Source organism: Eublepharis macularius, chromosome 7 (genome assembly GCF_028583425.1).
Source record: "Eublepharis macularius isolate TG4126 chromosome 7, MPM_Emac_v1.0, whole genome shotgun sequence".
Lineage (NCBI taxonomy): Eukaryota > Metazoa > Chordata > Lepidosauria > Squamata > Eublepharidae > Eublepharis > Eublepharis macularius.
The window spans coordinates 45,572,680-45,599,379 of record NC_072796.1 but is presented as its reverse complement, the minus strand read 5'-3'; the positions used below and the strand labels follow the sequence as shown (position 1 = coordinate 45,599,379).

The 26,700-nt window shown below is 46.1% G+C and overlaps 1 protein-coding gene across 8 annotated transcripts in view; it reads right to left on the bottom strand.

Annotated features, from left to right (window-relative positions):
• RNF144B (ring finger protein 144B) overlaps positions 1–26,700 on the bottom strand; it is a 117,836-nt gene that overhangs the window by 19,278 nt on the left and 71,858 nt on the right. For all 8 annotated transcript variants that reach the window (XM_054984806.1, XM_054984811.1, XM_054984807.1 and 5 more), the window contains one exon: positions 4,554–4,658. In XM_054984806.1, the coding sequence (XP_054840781.1) occupies positions 4,554–4,658 (105 nt within the window). The remainder of the gene's footprint in view (positions 1–4,553; positions 4,659–26,700) is intronic.

Here is a 26,700-nt window from a genome sequence, read left to right as displayed (position 1 = left end):
GCTACCCAACTTACTTACCTGGTCCTTATGTTGCAGTCTGACTTTAAGGCTGACTGGAAAGCTATTGAACAGCACTACACACTACCCAAAACAATGCAGGAAACCATTTGGAACTCAGCACCTGAACGTCCCAAGGCAATTAAAAACCACTTACTTTTAGCTCCGGCACTAGGGATTTGGGACAAAAATAGGGCTTCAGTAGCACCGTCCTTTTCTCCTTTTTCATGTTTTACAGGACAAAAGTGGTTTATACCTGCCCTCAGTAAAGACTCCTTTGCAGAATGGAAATCTAAACAGCTTACGACGTTTGTCGATATAACCTCAAGAGGGCAGCTCTTATCTAAACAACTGATTGAAGCACGGTTGCAAGCCAAGATTTCTTGGCTCCAATACCTGCAGGTTCAACACCTTGTAGCTGCTCCTGAGACACAAAGCTCCCTAAAGCGTGAGATAACTGAATTTGAAGAAATACTGAAATCAGGTGGCAGTGGAAGTAAGGGTCTTCTATCAAAGATTTACAAAATAATGTTGAAAGCCCAAAAAAGCAAGCCTTATTCATACCAACTGGCTTGGGAAACATACTGCGATATTAAATTTTCTGAGGCACAGTGGTCAAGCATTTGGAACTCCCCGATATTTAAGACTAATTTAATTTCTGTAAAGTCACAATCTCAAAAACTTTTGACACGTTGGTATATCACTCCTCAGAAGCTTAACTATGCCAATAAAATAATATCGCCCAAATGTTGGAAAGGATGTGGTGAGGTGGGGTCCTTTATTCACTGTTGGTGGACATGTCCTTTGATAAGCAAATTTTGGTCCGATGTAACAACTGTTATCAAACAAATGTTGGGTATTATAGTTCCTTTTAAACCTGAAACAATTTTACTTAACTTATGGTCAAGCTATGATATACCCACTATTATAAGGAAAAGGGTGGCTATGCTTTTAGCTGCAGCTAAAACAGCCATCGCTTTGAGGTGGAAGGACCCTAGACCCCCTACACTACCCCTGTGGTTTAACAAAGTTTGGGACCAGTATTACATGGAGAAGGTAACATATCAAATCTGTTGTTCTGAATCGCCAATGATACAATCAGACTTTTGGGAAGACTGGCTTCCAGTACTAGATCATTTGATTACAGAAGACATTGGTCCCAGCAAAAAATATCCAATAGACCCTTTCTTATTGTAACCTTAATAGTGTGAAACTTTTGGTTCTCCAAATATGTACGTTTTATTGTAGGCTACATGTAGGCACTTCAAATCTCTCTCTCTCTCTCTCTCTCTCTCTCTCTCTCTCTCTCTCTCTCTCTGTTTTTGTTTTACCAATTTACCTGTACTGTTAAAACTTGTTTACTTTTGTTTACTGTTGATAAATTTGTTAAATCAAAAAATTGTTGAAAAATAAAAAATGTTGTAAGAAGAGGGCAGGCAGTGTTGTTGTCAAATAAATAAGATTAACTAGTGCACACCCCTAAAAAAAAAAAAAAAAAAAAAAAAAAAGAAAAATAAGATATTTTGTAATTTTCACTAATGTGACAACTAGTGTTCAGCACTGGGGCAGGAAGCAGGGCTTGTGGAGAAGCAGGAAAGGGTTCCACAACCGCTCAGATTAAAGGAGCTGGAGGATATTCAGGTCTCAGCCCATGGTGAGGCCATGGTGAGGCCCTAGGTTGCTAGCTTCCTGAACAACCTATGTTGTCTATTGCCACTGGCTATTCTTCCTCCCTGGCTTACCCAGGAGTTATGCTGTCAGATTAATCACAGAGTTCTTTCCCACTTTATACTAAAGACTACAAAAATAAAAACAATAAAATTAACCCATCTCTGTGTATGGCTCTCCTTCTCTCTGCTTCCCCTGCACTTGGCTGCTGCTGACACAGCCTTTCTGCATTGGTAACCAAATGGCTCCGGGAAGGAAGTTTACCAGGCTTTCCCATCGGCATGTGGGTACTTGTGTTTCTGCCTTCTTCGCAGCAAAGCCTCAGAAAAACAAGATAAGGAGGACTATGATTGAAATCTCATCTTTTTCTTCTATACTTAAGTTTTTCCTTTCAGTATTCTAGTTATATAAGCTGGGGATCAGGCTCCTTTTTTAAAAGCTTGTGGTTAATTTAGAAGTCCCAGGTATCCAGAGGTGCTCACTTTGTCTGTCGATCACCTCCCTGAACATCTTCATTATTTACGGGGCCAGCCAGTTTACTATTTGACACAGTGACAGCATAAACATGCAACACATGTGCAACTCAGGGGCAGACTGGGAGGCCAAAATGTTCCTGGGAAGGGCCTTGCCCTTCCCACTAGCATGCCCTCTCACCTGATCTTGACTGTAATGTTTTATTTTATAGTCAAGGAGTAGATCAACACAGAAAACTTGCAGAAGCTATGAGCAGTGCAGCAGCAGAGGAGGCAGGGAAGCTGCTCTCCATGTTAAATGTAAGAGGCATCCACTTGTTAAAACTATTACATTATGCAGCTCACTTCTTACTCTTGCTCTTATTCTGCTTAAAGTTATTATTCCTAACTGTAACACACACTCCATGCAGACCATAAATGCAAGCAGAGTAACAACCATGAACAGAAACTAGAGCATTCAATCATTCATGGACCATTAAATACATCCTTTGGTTGTTTATCTATTCAATCCTTAGCCCCATACAGTACTAAGGAAAACATTAATGGCCCATTAATGCATACCCTCAAGTGCCCTCTTGCTTAGCTAACTGAAATGGATCTTTAGATTTAAGGAGCTTTACAAACAAAATCACATTTGAAAACTGCATGTCAAAAAGACAGACTTTGGAACCAGTTGTAAGACTCGTGAAATACTAGTGAAGGACTAACACTTCATATTTCTATTAGCAGAGCAACAGCTAGTATAGTGAGACCTTGCCCTTGACCAAAAAAATGTCAACTGTGTGTTCAACTTCAACACCTAATCTGCCACTTGCAAATTCTGTCTATAAAACCCTGTAAATCATGTGGAATCCACAGGTTTTCCATCAAAGTGTGCTCCACAAATGTGAATGGAGAACTTCCTAAATGCAGGATTTGTGAATGGTCACATTGTATTTTGCTGTGTTCAGTTTTAAACTCCTAGTCCTATTGTAGTTTCCACTCGATATCCTATTCTGCATTATCACATTTTTTCATTATCCACTCAATGTCCTATACTCCATGATTATGTGTGCATGCGCGCACACTCCATAACCCACCTTGAGACTCACCGAAAAAGGCAGGTTGTAAATAAGAGGGGGAAGGGCAATTAACAAACCCCAACTGGTGTAGCAATGAGTGGGTGGTGACAGTGAATAACCTGAGCAAAGGTGTGGTTGTGCTAGAGTGGTCTTACAGCAATCCTGGGACCCTGCCGCTGTTCAACCCACTTGGGCAGATGTGCAGTAATACATAATTCAGATTAAGATGGCAATTATGATCATGGTGAATTGGTTCTAGATTGAGAGTGCAACGCTCATTCTGGCAGGAGGTCAAGAAGGGCACAAGAATAGAGTAGAAGTCAGACATAAGGAGCTAGTGGAGGCAGATGAGCCTTCTAGGACCTATCAGCAAACTGCTTAAAAAGGAGCAGGGTTTTTTTTCTGGGAAAAGAAGTGGTGGAACTCAGTGGGTTGCCAGCACAGGGGGCAACTCTTGGCAGGAGGTGGTGCCCCTGGTACCACATGTGTACATGCAAAGTGTGTGTATGCTCCCAGAACCAATGATGTCACTTTGGGTCAGCTGGAACAAGGGGGCAGTTTTTAAAAGTTTAAACCACCCTCGGCGAAAATGGTCACATGGCTGGTGGCCCCGCATCTGATCTCCAGACAGAGGAGAGTTTAGATTGCCCTCCACGTGGGCAATCTAAACTCCCCTCTGTCTGGAGATCAGGGGGCGGGGCCACCAGCCACGTGTCCATTTTCAAGAGGTTCCGGAACTCCGTTCCACCATGTTCCAGCTGAAAAAAAGCCCTGAAAAGGAGCATATGCATGGACTGTTAAGGCATTATAGAGCTTTGTGCTTGTTGAGCTTTAGATTTCTGCACATTTGTGTTTTGAGCCTTCCCAGTGTCAAGATGGCCATCTGTTACTTAAACATACAGTCACTCCCCTTTGCATGTATCATCACCTGCCTCTACAATCCTGTCTTTGCATTTACAACCAACTCTCTCAAGTTAGTCTCACACTAAGTTATACTGTCACACTAAGCAACAAGTAACACTTGTAATACTTTGTGCAACCCCTATTTTACCATCCTGCGTGCCATACATATCTCAGTTCATCCCTAAAGGAGGAGAACTAGTGACATTCAGATAGGGAATACTGACACTTTAAAGCAGGCAGTTCTGTGTGGTCTGGATGCCAAGTAAACATTTCCCTAGGAAAGAAAAAACAAGAGGGAAACCATCTGGTTGTTGCTAGTTTTCCCTGTCAAGCAGGCCTCCTGCCAAGTAGTCATTAGAGGTAATTAAGGGGAGGAAACAGTCTAATGTATTCATTATGTAAATGAACAAAGAAGATTAAAAGGAGGAAGAAGGATGACAAGTGTCGATACCTCTGTTTCTTGCAGAGTCCCATGGTTTAAGCACACCATGTCAGGACAAGTGATGGGAGAGCCACATGCTTCACGGATGGCCAGCTGCATGTACTGTTTTAGGCACTAAACATGAGGAGAACAAAAAAAAAAAAGATACAGATAAGTTACAATCCATATTTAACACAGAAGATGTCATCGCAGATGCACTACACAGGGTGCCTTAATTGGCTGACCTGGAATCCCAAAAGCATTCCTTGAGATTCCAAAGAGAAGATTATTTTAAGAATCTTGTGCAGAAAAATTCATTATGGATTATGCTGTCCTTCATGCAGTTAGTTTGTCCAAGTTAGAGAGTTAAATCCCTCTGAGCTATTTTTTTTTCTGTACATAGCCTTGAAAAGCGTCAGGATATATTTTCTTTTAATTAAAATGTGTCTGGGTTTCTTTTTTCCTTTTCTAGTCTCCCTTTGTGTATTCTTAATTCAATCACTCTCACCTAATGACTAAGAGCGTATTGCCTTTGTTTGCTTCAAGGGCATACTTTTCTCAGCAAACTGCAGTGTAAGCATTTAGGCAATTTAGCAGGAAAGTCCTTTGGTGGTAGTGAATATGTTTTCTTCCTTTTAAAAAAAAGTGTGGATCTCACAAATTGCCTATTGTGATTCGGTCCTTGTTGCAAATGTACAAGATTTAGGCTCACTTGTCCATGTTCACATTATTTACTTCTCAAACGGTCACCATATAGTATGGTTTAAAAAAGACAGAACATTTCATCAACAAAGTCAACAGTAAAAGCTGATTGCCACTACAGAACTAAAAGTTTTAATTGTTTGCTTCTGGAAGTCTAATAAACCAAAACAGATGTACAAAGCAGTCATGAAAATAATGACACCAACATGTTCCAAGCATGAGTTTGATCCAGAAGTCTGATTAGACAAAATGTCAAAAGCAAGTTGAGTTGCCCAGGAGACACATGGAACCTGCAGTGAGGCAAATAGCTTGCCCCCCACAACCATTTTCTGCTAACAAAAGTGTGCAGTGTAGAAGGGAGGACTGAGAAAACTCCTCCTGCCACCACAGCACTTTTGGGACCTTATTTGGCCCCCACACACAATATTTTAAAGGTCTGAACTGGGTTATATGTTAAATGTGAGTTGGTTTGGGGTTTCCACCATCCTGTTTAGTGTATTGTCTAATCAGACTTCAAAGTCCTAGGCACAAGTGTTATATTCCAAAATGATATAATTTCCTCTTTCCTTTTCATGTTTTCAAGAATTTTATATATGCATGTTACACATGCCTACAAAATTCTTGAATCCACTTCTGTCATTCATCTTAAATGAAACTTTTAAACAGCATAACCATCAAAGCTGAAATTACTGGCTATTTGTGAAGAACCCAGTTTTGCTATTTTCAAACCACACCCCAGCATCAGAGGATTACAGAAGACAGCTGTAAATGACTAGTCAAGCACACATATAGACCCATGAGCCTGCTTCCCACAAATGGTTAGGGTGATAGATAGTGTCACACGCCTGGGATACAGGAAATTTTAAAAAGTCTGCTGCCCATTAAGCAGGGCCAGCTCCATTGTCGCCGGCACCTGAGGCAGCTTAATGCTGCCTCTGTGCGCGTGCACGCGCGCACCGAACTGCGTGATGATGCCACTGCGTGTGATGTCATCATACAGGGGCTGGCACGTGCACGGGGGCCTTCCAGCCCTCCCGTTCAGTTGCTTTGCAGGTCAGGCACAGCCGGCCGCCCTGGCCACCGGCTGCGCCTGGCCCACAGAGCAACTGAACAGGAGGCTGCCTGCTCAGCTGCTCCATGCTACCACCACCAGCACATGCTCCTGGCTGGCGGCGGCAGCGGCATCTCCATGGCACGCGCCCCTGCCCCTGGGCTGGTGCCCCTCCGGCGCCTTAGCGCCCTGAGGCGGTGGCCTCACTGGCCTTAATGGGTGGGCGGGCCGGCCCAGCAATTAAGAACCTACTGAAATGTCTATATAGGTTAGTCAAATACATAAACTATCTTACGTGAAGTCAAACTGGAGAGCCAGTTTGGTGTAGTGGTTAAGAGCGCGGGACTCTAATCTAGAGAGCCGGGTTTGATTTCCCCATTCCTCCACTTGAAGCCATTTGGGTGACCTTGGGACAGTCACAGTTCTCTGGAGCTCTCTTCTCCCCACCCACCTCACAGGGTGTTTTGTTGTGGGGATAATTATGACATACTTTGTAAACCGCTCTGGGTGGGCATTAAGTTGTCCTGAAGGGAGGTATATAAATAGAATGTTATTATGTTATTATTAGTCTATTGAGGTCAGTATTGTTTACTCTGACCAGCAGCAGCTCTCCAGGATCTCAGGTAAAGCTCTTCCACATCACCTACGGCCTCATCCATTGGTTCATTTGATGGTTCATTTGACATCCAAAATTGTCTGCAAAGCCAAAGTTAATCTGAGGGTCTTGACCAAAAGTGGGACCTCAAAATACATTTATGCATTTTTCTTGCTGGTCAGGAAGGGTGTATAATGAAACGGAAGGATATACCTGACAATTAAATATAAGAGACCACCTCCTCCCAGTTGTTGCCTACCCAAAACACCATACTCGCAGGTATTCTAGTCTTAAGTGGCTAAGAGCAGAAGTAAAGCAGACCTACAATGATAACATGCAAAGCATTTTACAGGATCTTAGTTTGTGGAAGTAAAATAAAATTAAACTAACATTCTTCACTTAACAAACGTTTGTTAATAGTCATTTGACTACATTCCCAAGAAGTGCTAAATTTGCCATTTTTAAAGGTTTCTTTACTGCATTCATAAATAATAATCCAAATGATTTTCTTTTCTTTTACATTTGATAGTTCACTGCTGCCTCCACTTTCTTGGCTCCTGAAATGGGGGCAGCCTCTGCTGCTTCCTGGCCTGCCTGTAGTGCCACCACCTACACCTGCCTGGCAGTCATGGCAGCAACTCTCACTCTGCCTTTCCACCCACTTGCACACCTGAATCTCACACCACTGCCTCTGCCTGCCTGCCTCATGTGGCAGTGGAAGTGAGGAAGTGGCACAACAGGGACTCCCATTCCTTCCACATTGCAGCGCCACCACCAGCAATAACCTGGCTCATGCAGGGGTATAGATAGCCAGTGGAAGCAAGTCCTCTCTCTTTTGTTCCCTCAACATGGCAGCCAAGATCTCACATCATAGTGGCACACAACCTGTTTTTCCCCTCCATTATTTTTTTAAAATGTGCAAATCTGGAGGCTGACCCATGCTTGTACAAACATCTTCCAGGCTGTACCTGACCCCAGTGTGTGGATTTGATGATCTGCATGCTAAGGTCCCAGTTCACCATTAGATTTCTTTAAATGTACACAAACATAGCATACATGTAAACAATAAGAGAGAGAGAGAGAGAGAGGGAGAGAGAGAGAGAGCTTTCACTCCTTAGTCTATGTTTCCAGCCACTTCTGTAACTTTGACGCTACGGGACCGAGTAGGAAGTAGAACACAGCACAAACAACATTCTGGTAAGGTAACAACTGACTATTTATATAGTCATTTTTTTGGTAGGGGAAGAAGACAGGGCAGGAAGGAAGTGGCCTGATACATTCCTGGAAACAACAACATCATTCCTTTAAGAGGTGTGTGACTCCTTGGTTATAGGCCGTAATCCAGAGCTCTTCTTTCTAACAAAAGAAAATAATTATCTGTCTAGAACAAATTATCCATGAAGAGAGAGATTAATGCTAAACTTTGTACAATTAAGAATGCTTTGACAGCGCTGGTGCTTTCAAAAGTTGTATTTTAAGTGATTTATAGTGCAAACCTAAGTAGACTTACAGCTTCAAAGTCAATGATCTTAAAAGACTGTGACTGTTTAGGATTGTACTATTAAGCCTTTAAAGTTATGCTGTCAGAAATTTTATTATTTATTTACTTATTTACTTTATTTATAGCTCACTATTTTTGTTGAGGCTCTACTTTTGCCCCTTGCTTTAGTGTAGTATTCATCCCATTAAGATAAATTTTGGTTTCTAGATTAAAAGAGAGGAAAACTCCTATGCAAAAATACATGTTCCACACACAAAGGAGGTACAAAACACACACACTCAAAAACTGTGGTTTGGAGTGGCTGGGTAGAGATAAGGAGGTCTCAATCTTTTCATATCAGCTGTTTTTTCAGCTCAAACTTCTTCCCCTACCTGACACCACATTTTCCCCCACAAGGAATCTGCATATTTACAAAGATAATTTTAGATCTGTAACCCGGTGAAGAGAGACGGGTTTAGGGCAATTTTAAGAAGAAAACTGGCCGACAGAAAAGGTTAAGCAACTTTTTTCCCTGCTATCCCTCTGCTCTATTAGGGTCCATTCCAACATTTGTATGTGGCGTGCAGTTTGCCTCTCAGGCAATGTACTCAGATTGATGTTGCTAGGTGATAAGTCAACAAGGTGCTTGGACTCCACTACAAGTCTGGGTTACTATTTGGGACCACTTATAATCTCCCACATGGTCATATGCACACAAAAAGGACTGATCAGTATACCATGTAGCCTTTTCTGAGTACATCTAGTCCTTCGTTCAATACGTTCCATCAACTTTCTCCACTTCAACCTCAAAGGTTTCCAGCTGTATCCCACAGCAAACAACACAAGAAAGAAAAACCACAAACGCTATGGATGACAAATGTCGCCATCTGTTTTTTAACTGTCAGTTTTTTAACTGTCTACATGTTCAGCCTATCTTGGTTGGCACAGGTTTACCTGTGATCCAAGCCAACGTTCAGAAAAATGTTCTCCACTTAAAGAACCGAGAGCAAACAAATACTGGATGGAAGCCAGCCAAGTTGGTTTTGTCTATCTAAGACACTAGAAATGACACTTCTTTGCTAGATTGAGTATTGACTGGTGGTGCAGATGCCCAACAGGTAAAGTTTTCACAAGTTCCCTCTTTGAATTCTACATGCACAGACTGTAAACACAAGGCCTGATCCTTTCTTCTTCTTTTAAAACAGTTGTTTCCAAGCTTGATATTATGAAATTACGCTCTGCTGTCCTTTTATCACAGGTAACAAAACTGCTTTATGATGACTTAGAGAAGCTCACTAGAGCAAAATAAGAAGAGCTTTGGGAATTCAAAGATGTAAACTCACTATGAGTATCAAAATTCAACCTGAATCTCCAGTGCAGGGCCTACGATATTCCCTTACAAGGAGAAATTCTGGTTTAGTGTGAAGTAATGGTGTAGAAATAATTGTTAAAAGTTCTAAAAACACTGTAAGTAGAATTTGTATTATCTGAACAAAACATAAAATGAAGGGTTGCCAACTCCAAGCTGGGAGGGTGAGGTTTGGGGAAGTTGGGGGCCTCAGTGAGGAATAATATCATAGAGTCTACCCTCCCAAGCACCATTTCTCCAGGGGAACTTATCTCTATAGTATATTATTAGGGTTGCCAGCCTCCAGGTAGTGGCTGGAGATCTCCCGGAATTCCAACTGGTCTCCAGGCCACAGAGATCAGTTCACCTGGAGAAAATGGCTACTTTGGGGGGGGGGGGGGTGGACTCTATCGAATTATGCCATGCCAAGATTCTTTCCCTCCCCTCCCCAAACCCCACTTTTTCCAGGTTTCACCCTCAAGATCTCCAGGAATTTCCCAGCTTGGAGCTGGCAACCCTATATGTTATGGAGATCAGTTGTAAATTCCAGAAGATCTTCAGGCCCCACCTGGTGGTTGGCAACCCTAGAGGTACATGAAACAGCTGGGTTAGAGCGGGAGAATTATTTCAAAACTCACTAGAGCATTGTTACACAGCAGCAGCAGCAAAGATTGTTCTTACTGATATTTTCCACTACAGCAGCTTCACTCTCATCTGAGCAGGCCTTCTGCAGGTGTCACTCTGCAAATGGGCAAAATCAGCAGCTGCCTATACACACGCATTTTCTGTAGTGGCCTCCACCTTATGGAACAGCCTTCCTGAAGAGATCAGGGAAGTTTCCACTCCCCAGGTTTTCTGCAAACTTTGCAAAACTAGATTATTCATGAGGACCTTCTTACGCAGGTGATAGGGCTGAGCCTTAAGGAAATGGTTCAGACAGACGCTTTGGTATAGGGATAGGGTCTGTAGACTATTCTACTGCGTACTGTCTGTTGCTGTAAGCATGCTCCTACTGGATAGCTCTGTATTTGTTTAATATGTCATTTCAATCTACTTAAGCTGTGTTTCAGCATTTTTTTTCAGCTCTGATTTCTGCCTGTTTTCACATTTCTGTTATCCTTATGCTATTGTATCGTGTATTGAATATCCCAGCCGTTGATTGTATTGACTTATTCTATGTAATCTACCTTGAGTCTCAGTGAGAAAGGTGGACTATAACATAAACAAGCAAACAAATAAGCAAGATTTTTGTACACAGGAGAAAAATATTAAAACACAAAAATAACGTGTGGCTCTATGTCAAGACATTTTGAAGCTGCTACATATGACAGCCTAGACAGACAACATGAAATACTGAAAAACAAAGTGTGGGGGAAAAGGGAGAAAGGTACTGAAGGTATTAACCTTTCCTCAAATTAGGAAAGAAGAAAAACACTGTTACAGCGAAAGCATGAGTTCGAAAGAAACAAATTAATTAGCCCAATACTGCAAGCTCACTTGTAAGCTCTTTGAACAAAGACCAGCTACCCAGTACAAGTACATAGCTTTCTCTTCACCTTTGGATACATGCCACAGATATCCAAGAACACAGAGCCTGCCTCAGTGGGGGACACAGAAACTCTCAACAATACCTTACTTCTCCATCAATGACTCCATTTTTTCAAAGCAGGCTATCCATCTCTAACAGAAAATCAACAAGCCCACAAGCTTTTTCTTGAACAACCAGTTTCATCTTCATAAACACAGAAGAGAGTGAACATCACACTTTAGGGGAACACCAGGATAGATAGTAGGAGGTTACAGTAGAGGAGCCAGTATCTGGGCAGTACTCGATACTGGTAGCTTACTTAGGGTTGCCAACCCGCAGGTGGTGGCTGAAGATCATCTGGAATTACAACTGCTCTCCAGGCTACAGAGATCAGTTCCCCTGAAAAAAATGGCTGCTTTAGTTGGTGGATTCTAGAGCACTATACCATTCTGAGCTCTCTCCCCTCCCCAAACTTCACCCTCCCAGGCTCCACTCCCCAAATCTCCAGGAATTTTCCAAGCCAGAACAGTGGCAACTTATTACCAAGACTGGCTGGTCCCCAATGCCTTCTACCAAAACTCTCTCATAGTGTAACATGAAAGCCTTGTGGATCATTTACACCTTGAATATTTTTGTACACTCAGTGGATGATCTTGGGCCTCTCTTAAAGGGTTGCTGGGCAAGGGGAATAAAACTAGGAAGGGAGAACTATGTAGGCTGCTCTGAACTCTGTGGAGGCAGGGTTGGATAAAAGTGAGGAGTCAAGAAGACAGATATCACTGTGGAAAAGGATAGGTCAAGTCCTTTGGTGGTGGGCCAAATTACGTGTGATACTGGAGTTTTGTGACTTGAACTGCAGATTTGTACCTAAAAGTCAGGTGCTATAATGGTCCACTGAGCACCAACATGTCTACAATTTAAAGTCCAAAAGCAAACGTGTAAAACAAAGCATCATCTTCAGCATCATTTGAGTAAACATGTTTGAAAGTAGTAGACTATTAAATTTCTTATTGCTGTGAACCTTTGGAACAGCAGTGGATATTGATGCAAGATGAGTAGGTAGGTGAGCAGCCAGAGACAAGTGACACTTGTTTCCATAACGAAAGCAAGTTCAAATTCATATTTCTTCTATTTGTTACATTTTGAGAACTGTCACTCAGAATATTCAACAGGTTCAGACGTTTTACACCAGTCATATATCTGATACAGTTCAAACAAGCTGACTGGATTGCACATGCTCCCTCTTGTCCAATTTGCCCACATACAGTATTAAATTAGTTTGAGTCTAAAATGAAAAAATCCTATTCCCCAGTACAGAAGTGCACCAATTTGATGAGAAAATTGACTTTTTCTTTGCTACATTTCCCATTGCAATTACTTTGTATGCTTCTAAAACCCTAGGCCGTTCTGAGAAGGATGAGTCATTCCACTACCATGTAGATATACAACAGCTGCCTATTAGTTAAAAGATAAAATTACAGCTGGTTTTCAAATAAGATTGGCCTCCTATTTTCTGCATAACAAAAGACAGCACAAACATTGTTTTCAATGGGATTGCACAAGTATGCTGTAGAGATTTCTTCTTAGCATTTACAGTTGGACATGCTGACTCATTGCAAAATATCGTTTAACTGAAAGGGGGACTTGAAAAAACAAGAAGGGGCCTTGGGGCACCATAAATAACAGCAGTATTGTGGCATGAGCTTTCATGGATGAGAGACTATTTTCCCAGATACATGAAGTATGATCTCAGTCAGCAAATATATATATATATGAAGTCACAAGTATATAGGCACTGAGGGGGGGAAATAGCAAGCAGTCGGACAAAAAGGCAATGAAATGCAAGAAGTCCAGTCTCACATTACTATGCAAAGCTCACTTATATATGAGCACAGTGATCATTCACCAAGGCAGTAATAGACAGCAACACAATCTTACTGGCCTAGCCTTAGTGGTTCAAAGTCATTAATAAGCTGGAATGGAATCCTGTGCCTCAAAAGCAAATTGAATATTCTAACTTGCAACAACATTGGTGATAATCCAGTTTCATTCTCCTGTTTTCTTATCTTAAATTATCAACTATACACTAGTGCCCGTTTAGAGCACAAAAATCTTACACCTTACACCTTTCTTTTCCGTCTGTCGCCCGTATTTGAAACCCCCACTTCTGTTATTCACAATGCCGCTTGAACTTTTGGGTCCAATAGACACATCTCATTTAAGCTTAAGGGAAAACTCGCACAGCTTTAAATGAAAATGGACTGCACCTTTGAACAAGCACAACTTCTAGAGGAAACCAGCCTCTAACAAGAGAATGGAATATGTGTTACACATGCAGACAGGTAAATCACTTTTGCTGGGATACCAATTTTATACTAGAATAATATTTATTGCAACAATTCTCAGAATTAGGTATACAGTCGTAATTCATTTCATTTATTTTGTTTTACAGACCGCAAGTGAAAAGAAGAAAAGACTTGATGCTTTTCATTAAACTGCCACCCTCAAGTAGGTAATGGAAAATGCTTTTCATATGGGCAATTATGCAGCCAAACAAGCTGTTGAAAACAAAAGAAGCCAGCAACAGCTACACTTTACCACACTTCTTGCCATACCACTTGTTTCATCAGTTTGATTGACCACAGACCTACTTAATGAGCAACTAAAAAATAAAGTCACTGAAAATCCTCAGTAACAAACATATAAGCACAAAATAGACCAAGTTACAAATGAAAACTCTAGAAAATCGTAATTGGTATGTTACAGGTAGCAACAGAGAGATGTTGTGCAGCACTGTAGCGTTGAGAGGCAGGACATTTCCCAGGCCTTTCTTCTCAGCTGTCCCTTGCTGGCTCACAATGGTCCCCTCATTTTGCAGAAGGACACAGAACCACGTCTGAACTACCACTAGGTGGAATGTCACCCAAGGATTCTTCAATTGCATTATGTTGTACAGAAACATTTACTACATTACCCACTGATGTGCAGTTTGTATATACAGGCTCATAGCCAGCCAGCTTTCCGAGTGATTTCATGTAAACTGAGAAAAATCACCATTTGGTACACTGTAGAATATATCCCCCCATTGTGTATGCCTAGGTGGAGAACCCCAGCACATGACCTGGCTGGGCTTGGATCCCAAAGTGCCATTCAATCAGCATAGCATCAGCTCAACGGAATGGATTTTCTTTTTGTGTAAAAGGGAGAATTCTGCTGATTCTCCTCTCCTGCTGCAGACACCCAAATCACTCCCTGCACTGTCCTGAAGGAGAACAGTTTCAGGTGTCATAGAAGGCTGCAGTGAGAAGGGGGAAGCACAGAAGTTGCATTCCTCAGGATCCACACCCAGACCTGGCTTTCTCAACGGTTCTTTCTATTAGTGTGCCCAGTGTTACTTGCTATTCTATTTTTTTGTCCACTGATTGTTGTGTTCAGGCACATGACTGAAGACTCGGATTAGAGTATACTTGCAGCCCTGCCCCTGCAGTCATCTGTAGTGGCGGCTTCCAAACATTTTCAAACAGCACTTATCAAAACAGGGTTTTGATTTTTTTTATGGTCCCTATTTGTCATTTCAACTAATATCCAGCTAGTCTTTCTGGCACACTGCTCACTGTTTGGCAGACAAAAGGGAACAGTGCATTCATAATGGTGCCAATAACCATAGAATACAGTGACTTTCATTGATTCTTACAAGTATCTGTTTTCATTATCTTCAAGAGAAAGGTTGATAATGGTTGTGAAAGTCTGGCAGAACACAGAACATGATAAAGAACCTGAAAAAATGAAGCCAAAAATACAACTTGCCACAATATAACCCCCATGTCTCTAGTCATCCTCATTGCAGACAACTAAATGTGCAAGATCTTGCTAAAGGCATTGGTAGGAACTGGGACCTCTCAATTCAGTTAAGTCTGCCTCTTGAATCTGAATGCAATTTTGACACAAATCTCAAGACTGTCAAGAAGAAAGAGATGTGTAATAGGAATGTTTACAAATCACAAGAGTCACACAGAGATCTTGCAGCCAAAGAAGACTGTGCAAACTATCTTTCCAAAATCTTGTTTACAGACACCACATTGCTGGCTTACTGGCTAGTGCTAGACCATGATTTTGTCTCTTGTTTCCTTACTGTTCTGGTCCTCTGGTAGTGCACCTGCTAGGAGAAGATGAAGTCAAGTGCCACAGTTGCCACACCCCTGAACTGCAGCCAGGCAGTATCTACTGTGCCATCTTTATGTGTGTGCTGCAGGTAGCAATATAACTGACAAAGCTTTGGAGGCAGTCAAGACAAGAGGATCAGTGATGAAATTCTGATATCTTCAGGTTGCTAATGTTCCTGAAAAGCAACTGCACATGGAAGAGGACTGATGAGGTGGGGGAGGGGGGTTAACCTTTTCCACCAGTGCAGTCCCACTCTAAATATTTCCCTCCCCATAGGGAGTAGTGGTGGCAGAGAGCCATGGAACTTGAAAATCAAGTTAGATGTAAAGGAGGTGGGGAGCTGTACTTATTTACACAAGTCCATCCATTGACATATAAAAGAAGCAAAGGGATGGGGAGGTCTACTTTTAAATAATCATGATACAAGGAGGTAAGGAGAATTAAATGCTGCCTCCAACCCTCTGCTCATACAACAAGATTATCTTAAAATAGCAAGAGCTCCTTAAATACTTTGTGGTATGGTATTAAGGCCTAGTGTTCAAAGGGAGAAAGAGTCCATTGGGCATGGCTAAGGCCTAAAATATACCTAAAGTAGACTGGATCCTGGCCCCTAGCTCATACAAAAGGCCAAATTGTTCGTAACACCCACAGGTCTCCCTAAAGAATGCTTAATAAAATTTTGCATAATGCCCTGCCACCTCAATATCTTAAATGCCACTTGTAGGTTTTCCAACCTCCAGGTGGAGCCTGGAGATCTCCAAAAATTATAGCTGATTATCAAGGCTATAGACATCAGTGCCTCTGAAAAAAATGGCTGCTTTAGAGGGTGGACTCCATGGCATTATACATTACTGAAGCCCCTCCCCAAACCCTGCCCACCCTGGCTCTACTCCAAATATTGGTTACCAAATGAGGAGGTCCCCTTGTGAGCTGGGGGAATTAGTGTGCAAGGAGAGGAAGCAAGAGGTGGGTAACTTAATAACAACAACATTTGATATATATATCGCCCTTCAGGACAACTTAACACCCACTCAGTGTGGTTTACAAAGTACGTTTTTATTATCCCCACAACAACAATCACCCTGTGAGGTGGGTGGAGCTGAGAGAGGTCCAGAGAGCTGTGACTGTCCCAAGATCACCCAGCTGGCTTCAAACCCGGGGAATCAAACCCGGTTCTCCAGATTAGAGTCCCATCACTCTTAACCACTACACCAAACTGTATACGAGGATTGTCCTTGCTAGAGAACTCTTTCAATAACGAGGAAGATGTTTCAATCAAAAGGGTGGGTTTATTGAAAATAATAATCAACAGCACACCAAAACACACACAACAGACACAGCTAACTAGAAAGCAGTGGTGAAAATTGGATAGAGCTTGAAGGATTGAGTGATACTTACTATCCAGAAGAGGGCATCCAGGAGAGCCAACGTTGAGCAACCAGCGCATCAGTGCAGAAGAGCTTGGATAGACGTCCAAGAGCAGATGCTGGATCCAAGGGCATGCACACAACTATAGCAGAAGGGTAGTCCAATTATACCTTGGAACATACCCTGGGGCAAGATTTCATCTTCTGCCCCCAAAACAATAACTTAATGGTTGTCCCCAGAGAGGAAAAAAGAACAGAAAACCTGTATCTGGGGCGAGACAATGAACTGGTGAGCTGTCTATGGGGTGAGACAATAAACTGGGAAAGTTTAATAAAGTCTTCCTGGGTAGAATGAAAGTTATCAACCAAGACTGATGACCCACAATGGAAGAGTGGGTAAGGCTATCAGAGCCCAAAGTCACCTGAGAATAGGAAGGTGGATAGAGTGATTAATTCAGAAACTCTGGGGAAACCCTATTGTCTTAGGATCTTTGCACATCTCTAGGGCATGGGGGCTGAAAGCTGGCCTTGCCTGACAACTCATATGCTAGTAACTTAACATCTCCCAGACAAAATCTGGCTTCCATATTTCTGCCTGGCTTGGGCAGTATTTTGTGTTTAAAACACATACAGAGAGGGTGTCACGGGCTGGGCCAGCCCAAGCAGGGTGGTTCAAGTCCAAACCTTAAGGCCAAAGTCAAAGGGAAGTTCCAAAAGCAAAAGCCAAGTCAAACCGGTGGTCAGAGCACGAGATAAAGCCAGGAGTGAGTCCAGAGTCCAAAAGCAAGGTCAGGCACAGTCCAAGGTCAGTCACCGATAATGTCAGGTCCAAAAGCAGGCGTGGGCAAGGTTTACGAAACACGGAGTGGTTGCAGGCAGTAGACACGTTGCTTCCACGCCCAGCAATTCCTCCAGACTGGCTCTTATAGCCAGGCGTGGTTTTCAGCCAGCTGCTGGGGCTCTATCCTGCCACTACTCATTGTCACTCTCCAGCAGCTGGCGTTGGCTCAAGAGGCAAGCACTGCGCCGTCTCTCCTGCAGTTCCAGTCTCTGGCGCTGCCTGCGGCGTTCCTTGGGCGTGGGTGAACCTGGGGGGGTGAAGGCTCTTGGCTGCGCTGCACCTGTAGAAGTCCCTGGCTGAGCTTCCTCTGTAGTATTGGAGCTAGAGGGTGCTGGTGCCTCAGCTGCTGGCTGTAAACTCTGATCAGCCAGCAGCTGTTGCTCCTGATTGCTGGCTTCTGCTGAATCAGGGCTAGGGCTGGCTACACAGGGCTCCTCTTCTCCTGAGGAGTCCTGGCTGGCTACACAAGGCTCCTCTCCTCCAGAGGAGACCTCACTCTCAGACTGGGCCATGACAGAGGGGCTTATGGCACAGCCATATTCAAAAGCCTTCTTAATATTGTGAGGGCAAGTCTAACTGCTAGCATCTCCATGAATTTCACAATCTTGAGTTGGCATCCCTAGGCGCTTCTGCTAGCATTCCTTATATTGCCAAGCCACCAGCATAAGGGATGGTAGAGGAAGTAATACTAATACTAATACTAATACTAATAATAATAATAATAATAATAATAATAATAGATTTATATACCGCCCTTCAGGACAACTTAATGCCCACTCAGAGCGATTTACAAAGTATGTTACTACTATCCCCACAACAAAACACCCTGTGAGGTGGGTGGGGCTGAGAGAGCTCCAGAGAACTGTGACTAGCCCAAGGTCACCCAGCTGGCTTCAAGCGGAGAAGTGGGGAATCAAATCTGGCTCTCCAGATTAGAGTCCTGAGCTCTTAATCACTACACCAAACTGGCTAGACTTCAATATCTTTGCTGGCAGCCAAGAAAGGATGGAAGTAACGTATCCACAAGAAAACAGAGCTGACCATAACCACAGTCCTGTCTGTACTGCAAGATGTATTATCTGACTGTGTTCATCTTCTGAATGATACTACCAGAGCCGGCGCATCCATTGAGGTGGTGGGGGCAGCTGCCACGAGTGCTGAACTTAGAAGGAGGCACCGTCTCCGCTCGCCTCTCCGCCCCTTCGCCACTGCTGCTCACCTCGGCTCAGGTCCCAGCGAACTGGGCGCCCCAGCTGCGCAGTAGCAAGCAGGGAGATGAGTGCGGAAGCGGGCTGCCCTGTTCGCCTCTCTGCCCCTTTGCTGCAGTTGCCCTCCTCGGCTTGGCTCCCAACAAGCTGAGTGCCCTGGTGATGCAGCAGCGAGCAGGGAGGCGAGTGGGGAAGCGGGCCACCCCGCTTGCCTCTCTGCCGCTTCGCCACTGCTGCCCACCTCAGCTCGGCTCCCAGCGAGCCAGGCACCCCGGCAGCACGGCAGCAAGCAGGTATCTCGCCTCAGGTGCCAGAAACACTGGTGCCAGCCCTGAATACTACTTTATCACCAGAGCAATGATTTGCAACTGGATTGGTTTGTTCCACATAGGAAAATCCATTTGCAAATTCTTGCTATTTTACAATAGCAAGAAATCTAATAACACGTGGACTTAGCGTTCCTGCAGATTCACACAGAGCTAGAGAAGTTGAGACAGAAACAGAATTTAACTTTTAATTTAAACGGGATAGCCACTGTCTCTGAAGGAGGATGCTGTAGGGCTCTGTTTAGGCCCAATATTGGCCATTTCCCCATATCCTTAAAATAGTACGATATTCACTAAATGCTAGCGGCTTCCTCGTGCTATTTCTGACATCACCCAGAGGCAGGCAGTGATGATTCTGTTTTGATGGTGCCACACAAATGGAATCATCACTGCCTACTTCTGGGTGACGTCAGAAATAGCGCGAGGAAGCCGCTAGCATTTAGTGAGTATCGCACTATTTTAAGGATATGGGGAAATGGCCATTATTTCATGATTCCTTAATAACTCGAGAGGAATAGATATGCACTTCTAATATTAGCAGATGAGATTAAGTAAGGGGGGGAAGTTATGGAAAAAAAGATTTTGATTCCAAAGTGATAAACTGGGTGATGGAGGCAAAAATGAAGCAATTTTTTAAAAATAAGTTCTTGTTTAGGGTCTGTATTTGGGAATAATGACTAGAGGTACACAGACCAGCTATACCACACACACAAATTCCAACACCCCTTTGTTTCACAATGTCACTGTATATGTAACGGCTGAGGCAATGAAGAGGTTTTTTTCCAGCAACTCAAAACATTTGTTGAAGCAGCTTTGCTTCTACAAAAGTCAACAAGTTAGGCAGCAAATAGGAAATGGTAATAGACGTTCCTGAAATGGTCAAAAATATAGACTCCAAGACAGAAACAAGGTGCAGATAAAAGAACTGCACTGAACACAAACACTGAAATGTTTAGGTTAAAGTTGTATTGAAACTGGCATTAAGCTCTGGGTAGGACTCATTTTCCCTCTTTTTTTCCCCACAGAAGAAAAACTCTACCCTTAATGTTAGTCAGTACCTACAGTAGCCCCTTCTCTCGAGTAGACATGGGCACAAACAGAAAAAAAACACACAAACACCCTGTTCGAGGTTCAGTGCCATCCACGAACAATGAACATGAACTGTTCCCGGACATGTTCGTTGTTCGTGGGGGCCAGAACCACCCCCACCCCCCCAAAAACCCCATTTAGCCCACCCTCCCCTCAAACCCACTTACCTGGCCCTTTAAAGATCCCTTTAAACTATCAGCTGGCAGGCAGCAGGGGGGGATATTCCCCCTGCCAACTGCCAGCTGATAGTTTAAAGGGCCCGGTGAGCGATTGCACAGCCAGACTGCCTGCCCAGTGCAAGAGAGGTGGGGAGATTCTCCCTGTCCCTCTCGCACCTGGGAGAATCTTCCCAATGTCCAGTACCTACCAAATTTGCAGGGGATATAGTCCTCACTGTCCTCTGAAGACCCCACCAGTTTCAGAGAGCTTGCACCCCGGAAAAGCATGATCCATGGCTGCCCCCCTTTAGTCCTCACTGTCCTCTAAAGACCACCCCCCCCAGTTTCAGAGAGATTGCACCCTGGGAGAGGCATGATCCATGGCTCTCCCCCTAGCCTCACCTCCTGGTTGCAATGTAGCCCACCAGTCAGTGAGCCTTTTTCTTGTGAAAGTCTTGGTTATACTCCAGTAACCATAGTAAATTTGCAATACAATCTCTACTGCCTCTTCCTTTTTCTGAATCTAGCTTGAATTTCTGGCATTTCTCCTTCCATATGTGGTGAGGTTTTTTGTTGTAAAATTCAGACACCTGTTATAGAATTTTGTACTTAATGCTTTTATGACACTGTAGAGAGGAAAACAGATAATTCAACTTGGAAAACAGCACAGACAACCGCATGTTTCCTACAGTTGCATGATGCAGGTACAGTATTCATTAGCAAGTATTTGTTTAACATTGTTTAAAGGGAGGGTACATATACAAACATATATGTAGACTTATTATCCTCCCCAAGGGCTTTGGAGTGGTCCAAAAATAACCTAATTAATCTTTGAATTGGTTAAAAAAATTAAATGGACCTTCCAGTTAAGTCATTCAGACCAAAATCCTATACTGTTTATTACACAGTTGTTAGACACCTTTTTCCCATGACCATTTACTCAAATAACTGAAAGCTTCTTTAAAAGATGACAATGTTATTAAGCCCAAAGGATTCTAAAGGACACAGTAAGATTCCGCAGGAGTGATAAACCTTGTTTGTAGATTTAGACCTGGAAAGAAACTCCAGGGTCATTGATGCTAATCACCAGGTATTGGCAGGGTGCCCAAGGCCTTCTACTTCTAAGAGAAAAATGTGGGGAATTTCCATGAGATTGCATAATGTCAACATAGTCTTTTCAAATGGGCTGCTCATATTTCCACAAAAGAAACTGAGTTGCCCATAGTCCTTAGATGTTTTTATTTTAAAAAACCATAAGAAACTCCAAATGTAAAAGATTCATACAACACCTTTCCTTTTACGTGTAATGCAACTTCATTAAACAAGGCTCCTTGTTTAATGAAAGAAATGTTAAAAGGGAAGAGGTCATGGGAAGAAGAGGAAGAAGATTAATGGGTGGAACAAAAAGTGAAGGATAAAAGGAAGGGAATGTATGGGCATGAGGCCAAAAGAAATGGGGCGGGGGATCAATGTATTTTTAAGTACCCATCTTTACAAAGTCGTACTCTTCACTGCCTCCAATTAGCCTATGGAAAGGCAATGGATGCTAATGCACATGGTAGTGAGATACCTATTCTTGATTCCTCATGATTCCTCAAGATATAACCATCAGTCTGCCAGAATGAGGCCTTGGCCCCTGCTAAGGTTTTAGTAGGAGTCAGAGTTCCATTTGTGGAATATGGAACATGTGACCAGTCTGCCGTTGTCTGGACTGCAAACATCTACAAATTGGTTTCAGCATGATAAGAAGCTGTTTGTTGCATGCATTTGAGAAGGGCAAACTTACCTGTTAAAATTTAACCTCCATAAAAACACTCTCTTAAAGTGGACATGGTAAATTGGAGAGAATCTTAGGTTCCTACTCTAACTGCTACCTTCACACATCTGTTCCTCATCCTCACTGTTCCAAGAGGGACAGCTTTCCAGTTTAATTTCTTGACTTGACTAGGTAAGCCCCAACAGTCCAGATACGGGGATTGGGGGACCCTCCCAACCCAAAAAAGATTTAAAATCAAGCCATGCATTCCACAAGAACAGCTGTTCCTGATAAGGATAAAATAAGTTGTTCAAAATCTATGGTGGCAGGTATTGCGTATAGAATTGGTAAAATGTAGCCACAGACATAGTAAGACAAGTAACCACCCCTTTCCTTGGCCAAACTTACAAGCAGAGACAGAAGATAGTGGTAATGCTGGGCCTATCATACAGCTGAAGGGCTGTCTTTCCATTTAGTTAGAGAAGCAAACCAGTTCTCTGTATAGTTACAGCTGCCACACTGTACACTTTCAACATCCAAGCATCCTGCATGTTTCACCCAACAGGGCCAACTGTTCCACAGGCTCATCTGAGTTCAGGAAAATCATACGATTTTTATTAATATTGTTGTGTACACTACTTAGAAATAAAAATATGCTGGAGATCCAATCATGCATCTTTCAGTGTGACAACCCCCACCCCCCAATACCCTGCAGTTCCCACTGATATTGGAATATATATATATATATATATATATATATATATATATATATATATATATATATATATATATATATATATATATATTGTGAGGCCCCGCCCCGCCCCCAACCGCGCCCTCCTCGTGCTCCGCCGTCCCTTCCTTTGCCTCCAGGGGGAGGGGTGAGTTCCCTCTGCCTCAGACTGGGCTGGGACCGTGGCTGCTCCAGCAGCCTCTGTCTCCAGCCAGCTGTCTCCGAGAACTTCTCCTTCCCTCTCTCTGTGCCACCTCTCAGTCAGCTACTCCTCCTCGGCGTCATCGGGACCTCCCCCTTTATAGCGGCTCTCCTCCCCGCCTCTGGACCCGTCACCAATCCCTGTGCGTGCCACCTCCACCCTCTGCTCTCCCTCGGTTTCCCCCCCCTTCCCTTTGGTCACCGTGCCCGTCCATCATCCTCCCTCCTCACTTCTTCCTTGTCCCGCCAGCTGTCTCCTCTTCCCCGTTGATGGCTCGCCGGTGCTGGCCCTGCGCCAATCCCTGCCCGTGGCTCACACCGGCGAGCCCTCCCAGGAGCCGTCCAGCCAGTCAGGGGATGGCGTGGCTGGCTCTCCGTCCCGCCCCCTCGCCCCGCTGCTGGCCAGGCCCACTCCTGCGCCTCCGACCCGGACGGTGTGGGCGGCCGCCTCGGCGTTTCCTGGGCCGCAGCCCTTCCCCTCGTCGGAGCGGCTTCCCTCGGCGCGGCGGCCGTCCATGCCGGCCCGTGCGGCTCTGCTGACAGGGGCGGCGGCGCGGGTGAGCGCTTCCTTGTTTCGGCCCGGCTCGCCGTGCGCCCCGTCCATGCTCCCCGCAGGTAGGGGGTCCCCGAGGGGTGTTGGGGGTGTGTGTGGGGTGCGTGGGATTGGGGAGGGGAGTTCCGTGGGTGGGGAGGGGAGCTTCGCAGGTGGGGGGGGAGCTCCGCGGGCGGCAGGGAGGCCGGCGTGCGCGCCCAGTCCGGGGCAGGAGGAGCCTGCTCCGGACACACCCCCTCCCTGGGGTTGGGCGCCTCCTGGTCCGCTGTCTCCTCGTGGACCCGCGACATGTAATCCGCATTCAGATGGAGACGCCCTGGCCGGTGCCGTAGTTGGAAGCTGAAAGGGAGCAGAGAGAGATACCATCTGAGGATCCGTGGGTTATGGTCCTTCATGCGGGCCATCCAGAGCAGGGGGGCGTGGTCCGTGACCAGGGTGAAGGGGTTGTTGGAGAGGTAGAATTGGAGGGCCCCCACGGCCCACTTCACCGCCAGGGCCTCCTTCTCCACCGTGGCGTATTTGACCTCGGCTGGTTGCAGCTTCCTACTGATGAACAACACTGGATGTTCTTGGCCCTCTACTTCTTGGGACAGGACCGCTCCAAGCCCCACGTCTGATGCGTCCGTTTGGACGAGGAAGGGTCGGTTGAAGTCGGGGTTCCTGAGGACGGGGGCCGCGGACAAGGCTTTGCGCAGAGCCTCGAAGGCTTGTACTCGTTCGGGTCGCCATTGGATTGTGGAGGGCTGGTCCTTCCGCAGGCAGTCGGAAAGGGGGCTGGCTTGGCTGGCAAAATGGGGGATGAATTTGCTGTAGTAGCCAACCAGCCCCAGGAAGCGCCTCATCTGGCGCTTGGTCCGGGGTCGCGGGCTTTGTTCTAGCGTGGTCACCTTGTCGGGCACTGGGCGGAGCACCCCATGCCCCACTTGGTACCCGAGGTAGGTGAGCTCCCGGAACCCGATCCGGCTCTTGCTCGGGTTGGCTCGCAAGCCTGCTGCCGCCAACGCCTTCAACACCGTGTCCAGGTGCCGGAGGTGGGACGACCAATCGGGGCTGAATATGATGATGTCGTCAATATAGGCGCGGGCGAATCCCTGGCAATGGGCCAACACGTGGTCGACGAGCCGCTGGAAGGTCGCCGCGGCCCCATGGAGACCGAATGGCATGACTCGGAACTGGAATAACCCCTGTGGGGTGGCGAAGGCTGTCTTCTCCCGGTCTTCTGGAACCATGGGGATCTGCCAGTACCCCTTTGTGAGGTCCAGGGCAGATAGGTACTGGGCGGTTCCCAGCTGATCTACCAGCACGTCGGCCCGCGGCATAGGGTAGGCGTCAAAACTTGCGATCGCATTGACCTGGCGGTAGTCCACGCAGAAGCGGACAGAGCCATCTGGCTTGCCCACTAGCACAATAGGACTCCGCCAGGCGCTGCGGGACGGCTCTATCACCCCGAGGCGGAGCATGTCGTCTACCTCCCGGGCCACGATTTCCCAGCGCTTCAGAGGTAGTGGCCTCCAGGGCGCACGGGCCACCTGCCCTGGCGGGGTGGAGATGGAATGGGTGATCACCGTGGTCTGCCCCGGCTGCCGAGAGAAAAGGCCCGGGTTCTCCTGGAGCACCTGCCGCACTTGGGCCCGCTGGTCCCCCGTGAGCGCGGGGTCAAGGACCGGTTCCTCATCCGGGGGTCCGGCTGGGGTCCAAGGCAGCTCCCCGGCTGGGAGCTCGAGAGGTTCGGGGGACAGGTTGCACTGAAGGGGCTCTGCCTCGTGCCAGGCCTTCAAGTCATTAACATGGAGGCGTTTCCGCTGCCGGGGCGTCGCGCCGCACTGGACCTCGTAGGACCAAGGCTCCCGAACCTTGGTAATGCGATAGGGACCTCGCCAGGGGTCCCCCGGGCCCGGCCCCATGACTCGGTGGTGGACCAAGACCTTTTCTCCGACCTGGAACCTTCGGGCCGCTGTTCCCCGGTCGTAATAAGCCTTCTGGGATTGTTGGGCCGCCTGGAGCCTCTGCCGGGCCTCGGCCCGACAGGCCTCGAGGCGCGCTCGGAGCTCCTGCACGTATGTGGGGACCGGGCGGGCCTCCGAGGCGGTCGGGGGGGCCCATTGTTCCTCCACCAGCCCCAGTATCCCGCGGGGGCGCCGGCCATACAGGAGCTCAAAGGGGGCAAATCCCGTGGAGGCCTGGGGTGTCTCACGTACTGCAAACAGTAGGGGGTCAACATACAGGTCCCACTGCTTGGGCCGGTCGTGGGCCATCTTATGGAGCATGGTCTTCAGGGTCTGGTTGAACCTCTCCACCAGGCCGTCGGTCTGGGGGTGGTAGATGCTAGTGAAGATCTGTCGGACGTGCAGCGTTCGGCATAGGTGTCGGGTGATCTGGGCCGTGAAGGGTTTCCCACAATCCGACAGCAGTTCCCTGGGTAGCCCCACCTGTGCAAAGAACCTTACCAGCGCCCGGGCTACCCCTGGGGCCTTCATGTCGCGGAGAGGGACGGCCTCCGGGTACCGTGTGGCATAGTCCATCAGGACCAGGAGGTAACGTGCCCCGCGGGGGGTGCGGGGTAAAGGTCCTACAAAGTCCATGGCCACCCGGGAGAAGGGTTCCTCGATGACCGGCAGGGGAGCCAAGGGGGCCCTGGCGGGACGGCGGCCGACCAGCCGCTGGCACAGGGGGCAGGCTTGGCAATAGCGCTTGGCCTCCTTAACTAAGCCTGGCCAGAAGAAGTGGGCCTCAATCCGGGCGGTCGTGCCCCGGGCTCCCTGGTGCCCGGCCCACGGGTGGTCGTGGGCGGCCTTTAAGACCTCCGGTCGGAAGGCGGTGGGGACTAGGAGTTGACGGATCTCTCTGCCTCTCTCCTTCACCAGGCGATACCAACGGCCCCCCTCCTGGATGACCCGCGGCCACCGGTTGGCTCGGCGGGGATCTAAGACTCGCCCATTACTTACTGCGGTCGCCCGTCGCAAGCTCTCCAACGAGGGGTCTTCCATCTGGGCAGTGGCAAACCGTGGCTCCCTATTCCATCCCTGGAGTAGCTGCATCGAGGCCCCTTCTGCCCCCTCTCCCTCGTCTGGTTCCGA